Here is a 20,637-nt window from a genome sequence, read left to right on the forward strand (position 1 = left end):
AAGCAGGTCGAAGTGACCCTATTTGGAATTTTTTTTCTTTTCAATATTTAAGTTGTTTATAAATCTATGATAATATGCAAAATAAACAACGGTTATTAAATATTTTCTTTTTGTAATTGTAATGAAAGGTATGTGAAACGTATTTAAGATGTTCAGTGTCGCCAATGAATTGTGCATTCTTTAATAATTGATGTCCGTACTTGTTAATTTTTTTCAAGATCCATTTTCACAATAAATTATGAAAATAGTTGTGAGTAAGATCGAGTTGGGCCGTGTAATTTATCATTTCATAAAAAAGGAAGAGTTTTTTTTACCAATTTCCATCGAAACATCCTGCACATATTTGCACTTTTTGTTTTTATGTGATATTTTGTCTTGCAGGTATGTACAGATTTTCTTTCATTTAGAATTTCAGAATATAGTATAGGGTCACTTTCTGACGTTTGGGTATAATTTGGAGTTTTGTTATATTCTATGACCTATAGTAAAATTTTATGGCGAACAAATTTCTAGAATATTTTGGTCTGATCCGATCACATGTTATAGGAGATTTTCAAGATCTGTGGAAAAAGGGACCAAAAGGACCCCTTTTATGACTCGCACGAGGGTTAATTTTTTTAAGAAAAATATTCCTCGCATTCTTGTCAGTATAGTTACCAAAGACATTATACACCTAAAGTGCAAGGAATCCAAGATCTTAACTCAAATATTTCCAAAACTGTAGAAATGGTGGAAGCTTGCAACCCTATTTTAGTTTCTTGTTTTTTTTTTTGCAAAATTGATACCGATATTTTCTTGGTATGTAATGCAAATAGAGATTTCTTTTCTTTGGTAACTTATAGTGAAATTTAGCAGAGAACATTTTTGTCTTTGACGGCATTTTTCTAAAATGATGCTTTGTATGACAATTTTGCCAAAACTCACATGAAGTACGCCCTTAACCCTAAAATGAGTTTATAATTTTGCATATTTCTGGAGTTTAGGTAAGGTATAGAGTTCTGGTGTATTCTAGGACCCATAGTAAAAATTGATGGCGAACAAATTTGCAGAATATTTTGATCCGATAAGATCACATTTTATAGGAGGAGGGACCAAAAAGACCCCTTAAATGACCGCCTGAGGGTTAAATAATATCAAAAATGTAATCAGCGGCCGGAAAAACATAAGAACCAAAGGTTAGGTCAAAATCTATTCATATTTAGAGTTTTGGCCAGGTTTTTCGGAAAATCGCACACTGTGCAATGTGCTCAAACAGTGTGGAGTGCTTGACAGTATCAAAGGTCTTAGATAAGTCTAGCGCCACCAACACTATCCTATCGCACGGCTTGTTCTGGTTGAGTCCTCGACTAATATGTGTGGAGATGGTGTGTTGGACTGCTGATGGTCGGCAACTAGTGACAGGTTGAAAACTTTGTTGAGATACTCAACTCCCGACTCATCTAACTGTTCAGCATTACCATGGACATTCCATCAGGACTAGAGTTGGTTAATCTAGTTCCTAGTTCCTCGTACTAGTTCCAAAGCGTATGAGTAACATCATGAAATATAACGTGTGATAGTAAGTATACGCAGTTTGTTCAAAGAAAAAATGTGGGACATTGGAAATGCGAAGTGAACTAGATAGTTCCATATAGTTCCTTTGGCACAACTCTAATCAGGACCCAATGCTTTGATTCATCCTCGACGAGAAGTGATCCAATGCGACGTAGTAATCTTTCCTTCGCCCTGTCACTCTCTTTTGTACACCGCATCGACGCAGTCCGCGTAACGTCGCCAAACATGACTTAGATCCTATCTCTCTACTTCCCAGGGTTCAGAGGTGATGAAGTCTGTATGTCTGCTGATGGAGACAATTATGGAGAGATGGTCTGATCCAAGAGAAACGACTAGTTGGCAGGTGACGTCATTTGTCAGACCAGGTGACACAACGATCGATATATCTGGTGAACTGTGGTACTCTCCGGTAAGTCTGACTGGTGCGTTCTCAGATAAGGACCTTGCAAAACGTAGAGCTAATAATCTGCTCAGCCAGCACTATACCTCTCTGGTTATTTCCGAGGACTGAATGCCACAACTAATGATGATCATTAAAGTCCCCCAATATCAGTCAGCTATGACCTTTCGGGCTAATGTTGGGCCATAACCTGTAGTACAGCTATTTGTCGACGGTAATTAGAGCCAGTCTATATTGAACAGACTTTTGCAATAGGAAAGCTAATCCCCCAACTCTACTTCTGGTTCGATCCTTTCTCAGTAAGCTGCAGTTGAGCTTGGTTTCCTGCACCGCGACCATGATATTCGCCCGACTCATAAAATCCTTTATTTCCTCGATCTTACTTCGGAGTTCATTGTGGCTGCTGTTGGGGGACTCTCTCCCGTATTCTGATGATGACAACGACTCACTGGCGTCTGTGTTCATGCAGCAACATAGTCCCTGTCGTAGTCCCTCACCTGGACGAGTCTTGAGTATCCACCCACCACGCACACTAGTTCAACATCATGTGCTGGATCGTTTTCTTCGTGTTGTCATGGAAGATGAGTTCCATGGTAATTAACTCACCAAATATCCCGTATTTCTTTGTACAAGATTCGAAGAGCAAGCAACATGGTAACATTTAGTATATGAAAACAGGCGGCTGCAGAGACTACATTAAGTTTATCTTCCATCACTACACTGAGAGGAGTGAGATCACTTTTATAAAGTTTAAGCAGATCCCGTGTTTATTCTGATGTCTGAAAACAGGAACTGGTGGTGTAAAATCTGTTCATTCATTTATGATCATTGGTTCAGTAGTCAATTTAATCAACAATCTGTAGCTCTGAATAACTGCCCAAAAACTCTCAAATGCTTGCACTTGGAAAACGCTGTATCTCCAGTCAGCATTGCACGAAGCAACCAGTGATATGAGCCTGCAATCATATTTAAGCAAGACTTATGCAACTCCTTTACTTAGAGGATAATGACTATTTTGCGGGAGTTCCGCTCGACACAATTTTGTATGCGTTGGAAATAATATACATATGTATGTATGTATGTATGTATATTACTGTATAATTGTCATTGACGGGTTTTTCTATTTTTACATATTTGACATAGTACCAGTCGGTGAGCATACCTTCCAGATGTTTTTACTCACCTGAAAAAGGTATCGACAATTTCAGATCGATAACCACCTGTCTAGAAACATAACGCATTCAGAAGTTGTTCATTTTTTCTTTCTCTATAGCTGTGTTTAGACAGTTCCTATAAGATTGATTTATAATATTATTTTTTTACTTTCCATTACAGCTTCAGTGAAGCCGCGGAGGCACGTGCCTTGAAATCGAATGAAAAATACTATATTCTGAGACCAGAAACAGTAGAAAGTTATTTTGTACTGTGGCGTTTGACACACGATCAAAAATATCGTGATTGGGGCTGGGATGCTGTACAAGCTTTGGAAGAACATTGTCGCACTCCACATGGCTATTCGGGTATTAAGAATGTCTATCAGGAGGTGCCGCAAAAAGATGATGTACAACAGAGTTTCTTTTTGGCCGAAACACTTAAGGTAAGAAATCTCCCAGATGATACAATGAACTTCTGATTTAATAATAATATTTAATTTCATATTTTTTTCTAGTATTTATATCTCTTGTTCTCGGATGATTCACTGATACCCTTGGACGAATGGGTATTCAATACCGAAGCCCATCCATTGCCCGTTAAGGGGGCAAATATTTATTATCGCCAAGCGGCATCAACATCGGCCGCAGCAACGAATGCTTCCTAAAATGCAAATATAGCCAAATGGTGGGATATCGCCTTAGATACAAATCTATTCCATATGCTGCTCGTAATTGTTTTAAGTTTATTTTTCTTTATCTATTATCGCTGTTTTCGTTAAACTCAAATCGCTATAACACCGCCAATAATTTGCAATATGATAATTTATCTCTAGGATCAAACTAAGTACATAATTAAATTTCGCATTCCATTTTTTCTGAAGTCTTGTGAAATCTGTTTATCGGAGAATGGTGGTAGATCTTGTGTATATAGAAGAACTGCATTCCATGGAAAATCTATGGATGTTTTCCTATATATGAGGTCCTTAGATAGCCTTGTAGCAATTGAAGATCCCCGTATGTATACGACTGTACATATACTCCTTTAGATAGACCAAAACAAAAATTGGATTTTTATAAAATATCACACCTTCATATAAATGCGGTCCTCCTTTTTTAGCATTTATGTATGTCCTCCGAACCATGTTGCATATTATTTAAGGTTATGGCTAGCTTGATTAAATTACGAAAAATTATATAGAAGCTTTTATGTCTTTTATGCATATTGCTGAATCTCCAAAAAAATCTCATTTTACATTAGTCTCATATGGTTTTTTTTATTTTTTAAAAATGTTTTATCTTATAAAAACATTATTTTTTTCGTATTTAATCTAACTAACCTTAACCTAATCTGAGTTACGTTGCAGCATTTAGATTGTTTTATTTTTCGAACACTTTATTTTCTCCTTTGCTATTTGACAAAAAAATTGTTTTCTTATAATTTTGATCAACTTTTTTCCTAACGTTTGTAACCAAAAAATCTCCATAAGCAATTAAATATTTGCTGCAAAAATAATTACTTTACAAAATAATAGAATTCGCACATTTATAGCTGTAACTATTGAATCTCCACTAAACACCCTCTTGTAGATTTATTTTTCTATTTTGTAAATTAATTATTGTCTTATACATATACACATACATAAGCATACGAGTACATACAAATAACTAAAAAGTCAATCTATTTGTAAAAGTTAAAAATCACCCATAATTATTGTTTAGTTTTTTTTTTATAGCATAATTTTGTTTGTCTCTTAAGTTTTAGTTATTTTATTATTTTGAATTCTTTTATTTTTGAAATATGTGTTTTCATAATTTATATTATGTTTTACTTAAAACTAAAATAAATATTGTCTTCTCCTCATATTCTATTTAGTTTACCTAACTACCTGCACATAAATTTCCTCAATATTTGCAACTGAGGCAACTTTATACATAGATTAAATATCGTAATTAAGTTTCAACTTTTGTTAATAACTTAGCAATGAATAAACAAAGAATAGAAGTAATGGCTGATATTTGTATTCGAATAAAAAAGAAAAACAAATTTTAATGAAAAAAACTGTAAACTTTTTGTAACAAGTGTAATTCTTTTAAAATACAAACGAGAGAGTCTTTTCTCTCAATGTGTTTGCAATTTCCTGCAATGAGGATACAAATATTGCTCCATAAATAATTTCTCAGACAATGTTTTCTTTTGACAAAAATGCCAATTTGTATTTAATATTTCGCTTTGGGTGTTATCAAGATCGTGGGCTTCGAATCGTTCAAGTTCAGCCTTGTTCTGGACGTAAATTCCCCGTGAGTTTTCTCACTCTCTCTCTTTCAAGTTGTAAGTAAGGCTGAATATGAGGTAATTGTTGACTTTGAGTAATCGATGTTTTAAGGAGTACTTGGGAGTTTGAAAGTATTTGTATGTCACATCTGCCTTAATCGACTGGATAGAGATAGAGGGAATTCAGATAGGAAGGTAGCTACCAATACTACACGGTACTAAGAAAAAATTGAAAGATAAAACTGAAATGCTAAATTTGGCTGTTTTGAATTTAATATCCAGTACTTGGGTATCGCCCTATATCATAAATTGAAGTAAAAATAGGATACGAAGGAACACCTGTATTGCGATTCTCTAACTCATTTTTTGAGTTACCGAGAAAAATCCGTAAAATAAAAATGCTTTCGATTTCGGTAATTAACGATATTTTTCGATAAGATAGCGACCAAAAAATAGTAGTCGTAAAGTCCTACCGATGGAAAGAGTGTTGTCAACATTTATTTGAACATTTCATTCATAATTTTGCGTTTTAATTTGACCGATTTTTCTCGGCAACTCACTACTATTGTCATTTGATAGCAGTATACTACTGTAAGTCCATATTTATATTAGGCAATTTTCCTTGCGGCAATTGTCAGTTTCAGGGAGAGAGAGGTGAGGCATATGGTAACCATTTGCCTCTCAACACCCTCTCTCACCTACAAACTGACAATTGCCGCAAGGAAAATTGGCTAATGTAAATATGGACTAAAAAAAACAGCACGAACGATTGCTATTTTTGGATAGTATTGAATTGCATCTCGAATAGTTTGTTCTAGATCATAAATTGATGTAAAATACATAGTTAACGTCTGAAGTGTCTGCTTAATAAAATATCCTTAATTGGCTTTAAGGATACTCAGCCATCTTATAATGTAGGTGACTGCTGCTTTCGGAGACCGTTGGTCTATTGTGTTCACCCTGTATAAGTTTGAACATGATAAGGAGACATGGGTGCTCAGAATAGTTCGTGTATTAGTAGTGGTAAGACACTCTCCCCATTACTAAACAATGGCAAATGAGAAATAAAGAGAGAATACGTGTGGTTTGTTTTTACGCTACCGTAAGGAAGTGATCACCATAGTAATGAGATAATGATGAGAGAGTTTTTATAGCCATAGGAGGGCGGCCATTCTACGAACGCCAGGAAGATTGCTTTGGTTATCATCAGTGTTTGAATTTGCTACTAGTTTTTCACAGCACAGCACAAGGCCTATGCTGGTGCTGTGAACGTGACGCAGCATAGCACATAGCCACAGCATCAAAAATAAAAACGAGTGCTATTGCTATGCTGTGCTGTTTTCAAAAACAAAATCGAAAACTGTTGCTGTGCTATGCTGCGAACATAAATGTAGCATAGCACATAGCATAGTCATGAAATCGAAAAACGATTGCTGTGCTCTGCTATGCTGAAAACATTTCTACATAGCATAGCATAATTAATGTTAACCCAGCAAACTCACTAACCCCCATTATTATAAAGCCTTCTTTGGTTATAGTTTGGATTTTTCTATCAGATTTTTTAGCGTTCCGGTTAAAATAATATTAAAAGGGATCATTCAATTTCAAAGAGAACTTTCTTGGCATTAACTTATAATGAGAAAATTATAATTTTAATGTCTTCAAATTCATTTATTTTGCGTTTTCAAATACAGAGTTGTTCAGTGTTGTTTATTGCTTACAAGGTACATACATGGTACTTTTTCATCGATTGGATAATAAATGTGGTCTATAGAGTGATTTTGTGAAAATTCGCCTTTGGCCCTATAAAATGGGGACCAACTTTAATTTTAATTTGTATTGGCGAATTTTCACAAAATCACTTTACAGATCACATTTATCGTCGAATCGATGAAAACAGTTTACAAGTTGCTAAACAAGTAATCCCACAAACATTTTTGAAATCGGGTCAGATTTTAATTTTGGCTATATAAAGGGCCCATGGAGGCCCCAGTGGCACGTGTTAACATACTCCGATTGAGATTAAACTCTGACAATCTTAATTTTTAACAAAACTAAAAGTTTTAGGAGGGTGCCGCATAAAAAATCCGACATCGATTTTTAAAACCACTCTAGTACATATATTAAACCAATAAGGAAAGGATCAAGGCGGGCGGGGCCGACTACATAATACCCTACACCACTGTGAATATGTAAAATATATATGTGAGCTAAATCCAAATCAGAACAGATTTTGATATAATTTTTCACATTTATTTTTAGACCGAATTCCGTCACAATTTCATCAAAATTGGACATATATAGCGTGTTTCGTGCATCAAATACCTATATCGGTCGTAGATATATATGGGAGCTATATCCAAATCTGAACCGATTTCGATATGATTTGGCACAGTTATTTCTAGACTAAATACCGTCGCACATTCCAAATTTAATTGAAATCGGACATATATAGCGTGTTTCGTGCACTAAATTCCTTAAATCGGGCGAAAATATATATGGGCTATATCCAAATCTGAACCGATTTCTATATAATTTGGCACACTTATTTCCAGACTAAATTCCGTCGCACATTCCAAATTTCATTGAAATCGGAGATATATAGCGTGTTTCGTGCACCAAATGCCTTAAATCCAAATGCGAAGATATATACGGGGCTATATCCAAATCTGAACCGAAATAAATAGCAAAATAAATAGCGTTCGTCCTTTGGCCAAAAAAAACTATCTTCCGCAATTTTCATGCGAATCGGACAATAAATGCGACCTATACTTTGTTTACAAAAATACATGGACAGACGGACATGCGTAAATCGACTCAGAAAGTTATTCTATGGAAAAGTGTCAACATTTCAAAAATAGTAGACTATTGCAGGTTCTGGAACATAGCAATTGTGTAGTAGTGTGTTAAAAATATCGAAATGTGCAATTAGTCATGGTTTCACAGCTCAATAGCAAATTCTCTTATATTTCAAATACATACTTCTTTGCCATCAAACATTTTTCTGGGTTATGTTTGATGCTATGCTGTTGATTTTGTTCATAGCACAGTACAGCAATAGTTTTCGTTTTTGTTTTCTTGACTGCAGCTGTTTACTATGCTGTTAAAATGTCTGCAGCACAGCATAGCAATAGCATTGGTTTTTGATTTTGATGACTATGCTATGCTATGTGCTTCGCAGATTTCAGATGCACAGCATAGACCATGTGCTGTGCTACTTTTATGTTCGCAGCATAGCACAGCAACAGTTTTCGATTTTGTTTTTGAAAACAGCACAGCATAGCAATAGCATATTTTTAGTGATTTCAGTGCTGTGCTGGTAGCAAATTCAAACACTGGTTGTCATGCATACAGGTTCCAAGAGCCATCTGCCATGTGCTTTCTCGAAGTAGTTGTCACGAAGTCTGCAAATTTATCGATAGACTTAAGCCATGTCGTGCTAATTCATCTGCTAAATGATTTCTATTTTATTACTACGACCTGGCAGGTCGTTCTACGCTGAGCCAGGAAGAACGCATCCGCGTTCCAAGAGCCATCTGCAATGTGCTTTCTCGAGGTAGATTTCAAGAAGTTTGCTGATGGAGTAGCACATAAATGGTCGGACAGATTCATCAATTATTAGATCGATAGACTTAGAGCCACCTCGTGCTAGTTCATATGCTAATTGGTTTTCCTTTATATTGCCATGACCTGGGAGGTGGTGTCTATAAAGTCTATGAGGCAGGAAGATAGCTTTGGATGTCCTTCATCCAGGTTCAAAGAGCCATTTGCGATGTGCTTTCCCGAGGTAGATCTAACAAAGTTTGCCGATGTATTAGTATAGTTTCGTCCCGCTTAAATCCCTAATGTATGGCATTTATTGTTTCTATCCCGAGAAAGTCTTACAATTTACTGATTTGATTTACTAATTCCTTCCTTTCGTAACTAAAAGAATTATATTTAGATGAATGCATGTTTAAAGTATATTTACAAAGTAAAAAGATTTAAATAAATGAAATAGATAAAAATTAGAGTTTTGCCGAAGCATATCTGTGAAGTTTCGCGTCGTCGTATGAATTCATTTCGAGTATGAGTGTGATGTATAAGCATACCAAATTTTCTCATCCCACGGTAGTACATTGGCTGCCGGGAAGATTCGGCAACTGGTAGATCGATAGACTTAGATCCACTCCGGGCTAGTTTATCTCCTATTTCGTTTATTTTTATATTACTATGACCTGGAATCCAGCAACGTTTAGCGATATTGCCTATATGACCCAGGACTTGAAAGCCTTAACGATAGCTTGACTATCGACATATGTATATAGGCCCCGTCATGTACGTTTGTTTTCAAGTTTCTTACCAATTCTGCTGATTTCCTGATAGCAAGAATCTCTGCCTGAAAGATCATTAAGCTATTATTTAGCTTAAATGAGTGGTTGATTAATGGGTTCTCCCTTTAATCTTGCCCCCATCTGTATGTATTGCCAGACCTTCCAGAAGAGAGTTTATTTCAGTGTCCAAATGCTTCTACTTGGAAAAATTACGGATAATGAGTCAAACTTGATGTAGGTGGGCATATAATCGCTTACACAACTCCTGTTATTTAATTCAAGCTATTAATTAAGATTAAGACCTTACAATGTCCGAATTGCGAAGTCCGCCACCATCCTAACTCTCAGAACATAAAATCCATCCTCGCAGCCTAAAACAGGATCAGGATATCCAGAGGTTGGAGATCCAGAATCACGTTCAAGGTACCTGAGGCGTACTTGATTGACCCGGTAATAAGAATTGGCGCAGTCCTTTGCACACTTGATGCTGAAAGACGGACTTTATAGTAACGTCACTCATTAGAATATGTCATTATCTTTGATATTATGTATGAATTACATAGTCGTATTTTAAGGTAATAGACAGAATCCTACAAGGAGAAAAAACATCATTAGGAACAAATTCAAAAATTAGGAAGGTTTAATAAAAGTCTCGAACCAAATTGTTCAGAGGGTAATGCTTTATTCGCACGTTCTTGCCAGCAGATAAGTCCGCCGTAGGTTAAGATGGGCAGGACAACGGTTACGTACCAAAACCATTAAAAGGCAGCTGGGCGCCTTTTGTACCAGAACACTTTGCATGAAGTCAAACTCTCTTCTATGCAGGAAATGATGATCCTACATTTAAGCATGTCATCTATCCATTCCACTAGGATAGAGGAAATACCGGTGTTGCTGAGAGCGATATGGATGGATTCAAGCTTCACGTTGGTAAAGTTTAATTTTTCCATACGCAATAACTGTCATGAACAAGATAACAACTTTAAATAAATACAAGCTGCGACTACAATGGTCCGTGTGATTCTAAATGCTTTCTTTGAATTATGGACACGAAAATAAAGAATTACTCTAAATATGAATTTTGAGAATTTTCCCCACATAATCGAAACATTAAACATTACTTGCTGAAGTAATTTTTAGATCTTGGGCGAAGTTGTATAGCTCGTATATCTCCTGGTACATACGATGGCGACAATAAATGTGTTTGGATTCATAGAACATGCCTCTCAAATACCTCTTCTCATAAATACCCATTTATCAATCTGTCTGTTGCCCATGGGTATTATCATGGACATGAGCACGTGGAATGGAAACAATGATTTTTGCAGTAGGCCTGGTCGGCCACCAAATACAGTGCCCATAACAATATTGCTGAAAACTGTCTTAAGTATTGTGATGTGGTTCGTTATGGGAAAGATAGATTTTGTAGTAGTCCCCATATAAATGGTATTTTGAAGGTTTTTACTACATTCCTGAATATATTTTTCTGTAATATGGACCTGAGCAAGTGGAATGGAAACAATGATTCTTGCAGTATGTATGATCGAATATAATCAAGACATAAATTTGACATATTAAAGATTGACGTTTCCGGGAAGACTTGTTGCTTTGACTTGTTTTGTACATCTGTCAGTGCGTAAACTGCGCCTTCTCTATAAAGAGCCCGAACATTCCGGGTGGTGATTAGCAGATCATTGTCTTTAAAACACGTCCGCGGGGTAGTCAACTTTAGAGGGGTTTGTTTATAACCTCTGCCTTTAGGCTAAAGAGGGTGTGCCCGACGATAACTCTTGAAGGGAGTAGCCGGTTCGGTCCATACTTTGCACATCGAAATATTTCTACCCGACATAAATCAGATTCGACTGTGAACTAAATCGGACCACTCCTTTGAGTACCTCCCACACAAAATTGCGGAAAGTGCAGTTTATGAACTTCTCTCAAATCGTTCTCTCAAAATTACACGAAAGCTTTAAAAACCTCGACGGTCGCCATGGAAATTTTTACCGAAGGTACTCCTTGTGGCCCTGTTTACAACGACATTACATATGTTTATCTTGTGCAAGTCCATGTTTCCTGATATAAAGGTCCAACATTTCTAAATTATACGGTGACCAACTGAAATGACTGGTGGGCAAGATATTTTTTGATAGGGACTACTCCCAAAACAAGACCCATTTCCAAAGGGGACAATGCCGTCCATTTAGTAAGGTACCTCCTCCACAACACTTTGGAGGTTTAGTCCAAATCCATATTTTTGTCGGCAATTTCATACGTCCAAACAGGGCCATACAATTCTGAAAGCCCGTTGATCTGTCCATAGATGTACGTTTCAGTACACACTGGCTGAGGGCATATCTCTGTCGGCAAAGCCGACTGAAACTTTTTTCAAATGTCATACTTATGTATAATGACACGCACGGTGTTTTTGAACCAACTTTAAATGGGAGGAGCATACACCTGGGAAGTTTTTGCGGATTCTGAAACTACAATGTTCATAGATAAGAAAAAACAAGAAAATGGCCGGAGCGCTTTCACCTTTTTGTAAGTGAAAAGTTCACATTTTTACGGATTTTTTAGGAGGCGATACAGTCAGTGCTTTGTCCCAATGTTAACTTCTATTAGGTATGTGATGGAAAACGATTCGTCTCGTTTTGCCATAAATAGAAATCGTATATCTCTAATTTTGGTGAATATTTTAATGAAATTGAAAATGGGTTTTAAAAATATTATTCAAATAAGGGGCTTTTACGAAACAAAACTATATATATCATCAACGACACTCCGATTATATACCATTTCGATTCTGCAAATCGAGTCGATTCGGTAAAACCTACGAAAATATCATAAAGGTCAATCTTGTCCCATTCCTATAGGACTTGCGGTTTCCAAGAAAAATCGCGAATACCTAAAAATGCGAACTTTGACCGCGATTTATTTAAACAGCGCTCCGGCAATTTTTTTTTGTATTTTGATTTTTCAATGAACATTGTCGTTTCAGAATCCGCAAAAAATTCTTAGGTGTAAGCTCGTTTCATTTAAAATTGGTTCAAGAGCACCGTGCACGGTGTACTTTCTCTATGGTGCTATCTTTTCATTCCCATACTTTCACATTAACTGAAGAAAACTAATAAATAGGTATTACACAATTAAACCCCAGTTTGCATTTTTTAGCAAATATTGGTATTTTTAAAAAATTTTTATTTTTGCAAGTCTACTGAATTCTATCTTTACATGGGGTGGCACACATGTTCACCAATTCTTTGTCATGATATTTTGCATCAATTCTTCGTCATGGAATTTTGCACCAATTATTTCATCTGACTTTATTTTAATCATAGCAATAACTCCTTGGGGTAAATAACTAAAAATTACAGTAGAATCGCGATAATTCGTGCCTCGATAAATCGAAAATCTCAATAATTCGTATAAGCTGTTTGTCCCTTGAATCCATTTCCTTCGCATTTTGAACTCGCTAATTCGAAATCTTCCATAATTCGTATAAAATGGCCGGTCCCTTCGATAACGAATTATCGAGGTTCTAATGTATCGTGCTATTAGTGGCAACACTGAAACCATTTAAAGTAATAATATCCAAAGCATGTTCTTGGCTTTCAAATTTGTTTTCAAATTAATTAAAAAATACATTGCATAACAAAGAAATCATTAAACGGGGTAATCATGAATATTTCGCTCCGTATTTTTCCGCCCCGAAAATAATTTTATTGGAATAAATATGGGAATAGAAAGAAAACTGTTAAATCGGGGAAGGGGAAAAATTCCGCACGGATTGCCCTAAATAAAAACAAATACGACATTTTATTAGAAAAGGTTTTCTTCAACGCCAAATATAGTAAATAATAATTATATTTATTATACAAAACTGATGTATAAAAAGCATTAATAACAACAAAAATGATTACAAAAGAAAATAATAATAAAAAATACACAACAAAAGCTTTATAATACAATGACAGTGTAAAATAAAAAACATTGCTCTGTTCCAGAACCTGCAAGAAGCTACTATTTTTTACTACGATAACATTTTTTCCCTTATGTTATCGGAAAAAATAGTAGAAAATAGTAGATTCTTGCAGTTCTGGAACAGACCACATATTTGAAGAAAATAACTTACATATTATTATATGTTAATATGCAAATACATATAATACCCAAGAAACAAAAAATATTATGTTTAAGCATTAAATTTAAAAATAAAAAACAAAGTCATCAAATGGGGATTTCTGAAAATGTTTTCTTTTGTTAAAACTTGCAAACGACAAGTGAAAAATATATTACAAAAATGAAAAAATAAACTTAAATATATGTATTGTACATTTTTATATGATATTGCAATATTGTAAATATAAAATAAATACTTAAATAGTAATTACAAGAAAACAAAAGGTAGTATTTTTTAATTCAAGAAAAAAGAAACACAAAACGTCTTAATACCAGCTATAAAATTTAGTGTAAACATAGTATAAATTACTAAAATTATTCTCTGTAGTAACATTTTTTAAAAAATCTATCTATAAATTTAACAAGATTTTCTCTATAACAACAAAGAGCATTATCAAAATCGAATTACAAATCCAAATTTGTATGCCAGTAAATGCATGGTAGCCCGCCCTATTGATTAATTAATTGAAAACTGCAATGAATCTCTCTGTCTCTCTCCCTCACTCTATGTCAACACTCTATGAATGTCTAAAACTTTCACTGTGTCTTTTTCAGTTTTAAACAACTTTAAACTTATTTTATTCAGTTTTTAAAATGTTTTGCTTTCTTTGGTTTAATTGTTTAAATATTATAAAATATTTTTTTAATTTGTTAATTAAACGTTAACAATATACAAACAAAGTGAATATTCCAATATTTATATATGTATATTTTTTAAATGCAATTCAAGTATATATTGAAAATATTGCATTCATAATTTGCAATGCATATATACACAATTAATATTATAATATAATTATTTTGTAATTTTGTTAAAGTAACACTTTAATAAAATAGTTTAAATTTATTATAAATAAAATATTTAAAGAAAATTTTAATATAAATAAATTATAATTAAAAATAATAAGAATCAATTAACAATGTTTAATTTAAAAAGGTAAGTACAGTTTGTTTCAATCATTATATTGTTGTAGGAAATTGTTAAAATTCGAGTAGGGGGCTGTTCCATACACTTTCTGAACATTTTGCTTTCAAAAAGTCATATTTGGTCTAGTGAGCTGAGCTGCTATTTTACTTGTTTTAAATTAAGTTTACAAAATTTTATAGGGTTTACTCATGAAAATTAGAAATTCGAAATTTACTTCCATAGAATGCTTCGTTTCATCCTGGTGGGGCTCAATTCTGTTTCTATGAAAATGTGAAATGACAACTTTTATAAAGGAAAATACTGTCAAATGAAAAAAATTATAAAGGAAATATTTTTCATTTCAAATTTTCATAGAACAAGAATCCAGCCCCTGATCTATATATTGTTGTTGTTGTTGTTTGAAATTAAAAATATTTTTACGGAATTAGATTTAACTAATCTCCGTGTAGACGTTGTTTTATTCCCCAGTACGATTTGTACCAAATAAAACAGGGTTCGTTTTAGATTACGTTTCTACAATGCTTTATTTACTTTATTACACTTATTCGGAGCTGACTGTTATAGCTAAGCACACAGCTTGTATCTAGTAAGCACGCAGCACTTCTTTAACCGATCTGTTCAGTTCAACGCTTAAAACACAACTCACTCGTCATTGCCAGTTCCCCTGTATTTATACCCCAAAGTCTCCCTGTTCGAGAAATATCTAGAACATATGGCAACACCTCGAATCAACGAACACACAGACGCACATTCGCACTAAGGGGTAGTTTACACTATATGTAAATGTCATATGACATGAAACTTTCCATCGTTATATATTCGCTAATATGTGCAATATTGAAGATTTTCCTTACGCCATTTACTCTGTGGGCCCACACCAGCGAAAATGTAAAAAAAACTGCGTCTCCACATTGCCTCCGTGGGTAGATATGGAATGGTTTTTTTTCGTGTCATATGACATTGATAGATGGTGTAAACTACCTCTAAGCGAACAACCAGACTCACATACATGGGGAAAGAACAATACAGTGGACAAAAACAGTAATGACGTAATTACAACAACAAACAAATGCAAGAAATAAAGAAGTAACAAACTAAACGATAATTACATGATTATGGCAAAATAAAATAAATGCACATAAATGAAAGGTAAAGTAACATCTAGAATAATGAAGAGAGTTCTACATGGTAGTTGCTGTTGCTTAAATAAAGTAACTGCGTAATAAAAACTTTACGTTACAATTCAAATTTTTAAATTAACGGAAATTAAACTAAACTAACTTAAACCTATCAGTTACATTCGTAACAATATTTCCTTTATAATTTTTTTCATTTGACAGTTTTTTCCTTTAAGCCCTTACCTAATTAACTGCGTGTTGCGTGTGCGTTCAAAAAAACAAAAACAAAATACATGTATTTGTAAAGGCTTTATAAAAGTTTTCATAGAAACAGAATTGAGCCCCAGGTTCCATGGTAGAACAAACCAGGTAAAGTAAATACTACAACAAATACAACTCAACAACAACCACATTGAAATTTGTTTTTGTTTGTAAACGTTAGTGTCAACGTACATGTACGTATGTACAAAATAAGGAAATGTCTATAAATTATTGGAATTTAAAAACTAATATTTTTCACATTTGATTGAATATTTTGAAAAACATGAATGAAAACTCGTTAGATTTTCAATTTGAATGTTTCCATATCATTCCACAAAATGCATAATTTTTCGCAGAAAGTAGAATTTTTGCAAAAATGTTTGGGGTCGCTGGTAATTCATTGAAAAAAGAGAAGCTGTTTCAATCGTTTGCTTTTGAAAACAAAAAAGCACATGTAATAAACATGGGCTTCATTCTTTTCAAGTTTAACAAAATACCACATATATTAACAAATATAGTACCGCCTCTATAAGCGGTGGTTTAGTGTGCGGCATGTCGTTCGGACCTGGAGGAGGTTACATGTCAATGAGTCTTTATGGGAAATAGATTTTTTCTGATGAATAAATTTGTTCTTCAAAAAATATGTATATATCCCTAATATACATCGAACATAGAAATAATACGACCCAGTTCACTCATGCCCAGGTTCGAACAAATTGTGAAAAGCAAAGCCTGTGTATATTTGCTTATTCTGTCAAAATTACTATAAATAAATATGCAGCAGGTTGTACTGTTTATTTGTGTTTTTGGGCCATTTACTAAAAAACTTTAAAAATGAAGGCCACGTTTTTTTACGGAGTCAACACTTATGCTCAAAAGTTTGTGCCGGTCCACACTAGAGTGATTTCAATGAAATAATTTCATGAAATTAGGCTTTCCTAGATCGAATTGCCCACTACTGCAATTTCATAAAATGACTTTAAGATTAAACTCGATCTAAGAACGCATAATTTCATGATTTTTTTCAATGAAATCACTCTAGTGTGGACCGGGACTTTGTTTCATCACAAGGCTGATGAATTTGATTCCAAAGAACGCTGTAAAAATAATTTCTATTACAACTTAATTTTGATATGCTCAAAACATTTGATCATATTTTTCAAATCAATACACACTTATGTAAATTGGGTATACAGATTTGAAAGAATAAGGGGACTGAAAAAAATCAGTAGTGGGTTTCTCAAACGCATTTTTTGATTTACCGACAAAAATCTGTAAAATTAAAACGCAAAATTATGAATGGCTAGTAGGCGAGCATAGCGGAAAAAAAGGCTAGACAACCAGACTCAATGCAACCTTGATAGAGAATTAAGTAAATTGTGGGCAACGCTTAAATCACTCTCGAGTCCGGGAAAGAAGGAATATAGAAGGACTGTTGCTTTCAACGGTACCATCAGAATTTGCGATAAGCCATGTTGCAGATGTTATCCGAAACGTTACCGTTGTCCAACCATAGGTCTGTCTGGTTACTTTCCAAGCAAGAATTTCCAGCAAGAACTTTCTCGGAGAGTAAGGAGTTTTTATTCTCTTTTGCAAGAAAAATGTAAAAAGTAAACAGACACCTTCTCTGCAAAAACTTGCAAGCAATCAGCTTATTTGCCAAAACAGAACAATTTGTCCGCCATTTGAGAAACCAAAGCAAGCAAAAATGTTATAGGTATTTTATTAAAAATAAAAAGAAAATGACACAAAAAAGGAATTTTCCATTTTGCAACTTTGTTTTCCAAAAATACAAAACAATTAGGCTTGCTAATTTCCACATTAAAATTGTTTTGAATTTGCACAAACATAAATCAACGAATAATTGACAACAGATGATTGATTGTTTTCAGGAAGAAGAAGAGTTGCAAGTGGTTGCTAAAAGAAATTTGTCCAGCAAGAATTTGCAAACTCTCAGTAAAAGTACTGTTAAAATGTCTCTCTAGAATCGCTCTCTATTGATGGACTTTTGTGTTAACAAGCGACTTCCAGCAACAATTGGTACAAATTTTAGGGTAACCAGACAAACCTCATATTGTACCAGAATTTGTGTTCTATACTGATTCTAAATTTCACAAAAAAATCGTAAACACCAGGTCACATTATGCAGCACGCGATTATACCCTCTTCAAGGCAGGTTTTCATGTAATATAGGCACGTACTTGAATTTCTGTCCACACCTTTTTATACTATGATCTTACAATATAAATAAATATTCGTTTCAAATGCTATGTAAACAAATCTGATTAGTATTATTTTATATATGCAATTATCTTTGCAATGCAAAGAATTTTTAAATCAGAGAACTCAGTTCGTAGATTATTGTTCAATATCAACGTGTTTACAATTAATTAAGAACCCTTCCACTATGTAAGTTAAAAATATGCAATTAAATTGCATGCAAACATGATACGAATTGCACTTTACATGCAAGTGCTTTTATTACATGACCAGTCCACGAAAGTCAAATATGTACAGTGAGTGTCACAATAAACTTTATACTCGACAATAATTTTTAAATTACATGATTATACCTATAAAAGAATATGAAAAGTACTAATAAATTTTTTTAACGTATTTTATTTTAATGCCTATATCTTTATTCGGCGAAGAATATTATTTATTCAAATGGATCTTTTGAACATTCCGTTGATGCCAATTTAATGTATCATCATACTAGAGTAGAGCTGGCAAACTATCGTTGTTCCCAACATTAGATATTTTCGATATTTCATTTCAAAAAAATCGATAGCTCCGATATTATTGTTAATTTGTCATCACCATTAATATGGAAATAAATGCTCTGTTCCAGAACCTGCAAGAAGCTACTATTTTTTACCATAGACTAATAAAAGAATAGACAGAGAAATTGTAGTGTGCTTGTTTTTGGTAGGGGTCGCCCTAACGAAAACTACACAGACATCTCACTCAATTGCATTTTGTTTTGGGGTAAATTGCAAGATTTTGTTGAATTTGTTTATATGAGGATGTAGATCTGGTCAAAGACTACCCAAATGTTGTCTTTTACCAGCATAAATAGTTTAAAAATGTACCCGCTTGGGCGATGGGCTAGTTCGGCATCGGAAACTCGTCGATTCTCAGCGTTACAGTAACTAGTTCCACTTCTAACCCCTCACAGTGCAATCAACTGTAAACTTTAACATGGGGATGTCATAGGAGGTAACCAATTGACACTCTATGCATTACCTGTAGGTGGTATTGTACTAGTTCCAGGTTTACAGTCATATACCAGTTTATTTATAAAAAAAAAGTGGTGGGAAATAGTCACACAACTGACGCTTCGTCGTTTACTTGGGGATATATAGGTGTTAATTGGTTCCCTTCGCATTACTTATGGGTCAATTGTGAACTAGTACCACTTACCTCTAGTTTAGGACTATTTAAATTGCGACAATTGGAATTGCTAGCGGGTAGAGAGAAGAAGAGGGCGATTTGCATATTTCCGTCGTATTCCTTTTTTATACCAGAACAATATGAATAATATGAACGAAGATATTCATTCCATCAACACTCTTCTGTTATTGGATGCTTCATTAATATTAAAGTTATGAAGAAAATGTAAATGTGAATTATTTATACAACTCGTCGTTTAAGTTAAGTTAATTAAGTCGCAACTGACGCCTCCTCGTTTACTTGGGGATAAAATGGTGACAATTGGTTCCCTTCGCATTACTTAGGGGCCAATATTTGTACTAGTACTGATTAGAACTAGTTCTGGACTACTTAAATTGCGACAATTGGAATTTTCGTCCCCACAGGGTATATTTATTGCCATTTTAAAAATTGAGTGCATATCTAACTGACTCAATTCACACTCGGTGAGAGAATTTAGGTGAGAGGATTTCTTTGTCTATTCTTTTATTTTCTATGTTTTTACTTCGATAACAATTTTTCCTTTATGTTATTGAAAAAATAGTAAAAATTTGTAAGTAGATTCTTGCAGTACTGTAACATACCAAACAAGTAAGAAAAGCGTTAAGTTCTGCCGAGCCGAACTTTTTATACCCTCCACCACGAACTGTATTGAAGTGAATAGGAACAAATAGTTTTATTTCGTTTATGAAAGTACTAAAATCTTCCTTTTATTGCAGTAGTACATATATCTTAACTGATAATACTCCCTTCAAAACAGTTAATATGGGGCGGCATTTTTGTTCTTTCCAAAACATGGACCAACATTTACAATTTTCCGAATTGAGCAAAATACATAAAATTGGGCAATACCGACTAGACCTAAACGTGGATATTCTGGATTTGGATAGTTAACAACATCGGGAGCGCCGTTCTATGGAGGCTGTTTAAAACGTTAACCTGTACCGATAAATTTCTGGAGGAAAGTTTCGTAACTCCAGCAAAGACTAAATACCAAATTTCAGTTATTCCCATTGAATATTGTGG

At 34.2% G+C, this 20,637-nt stretch overlaps 1 protein-coding gene across 23 annotated transcripts in view; it reads left to right on the forward strand.

The window, feature by feature from the left end:
• Positions 1–5,167, forward strand: part of alpha-Man-Ia (alpha-Mannosidase class I a) — a 564,223-nt gene extending 559,056 nt beyond the window's left edge. For all 23 annotated transcript variants that reach the window (XM_073974292.1, XM_073974287.1, XM_073974269.1 and 20 more), the window contains 2 exons: positions 3,290–3,551; positions 3,624–5,167. In XM_073974292.1, coding sequence (XP_073830393.1) covers positions 3,290–3,551; positions 3,624–3,773 — 412 coding nt within the window. In that variant the 3' untranslated portion in view covers positions 3,774–5,167. The remainder of the gene's footprint in view (positions 1–3,289; positions 3,552–3,623) is intronic.
• The last annotated feature ends 15,470 nt before the right edge of the window (positions 5,168–20,637 follow it).

Source organism: Musca autumnalis, unplaced genomic scaffold, assembly GCF_047663935.1.
Source record: "Musca autumnalis isolate F117 unplaced genomic scaffold, ASM4766393v1 scaffold_3, whole genome shotgun sequence".
NCBI classification, from domain to species: Eukaryota; Metazoa; Arthropoda; class Insecta; order Diptera; family Muscidae; genus Musca; species Musca autumnalis.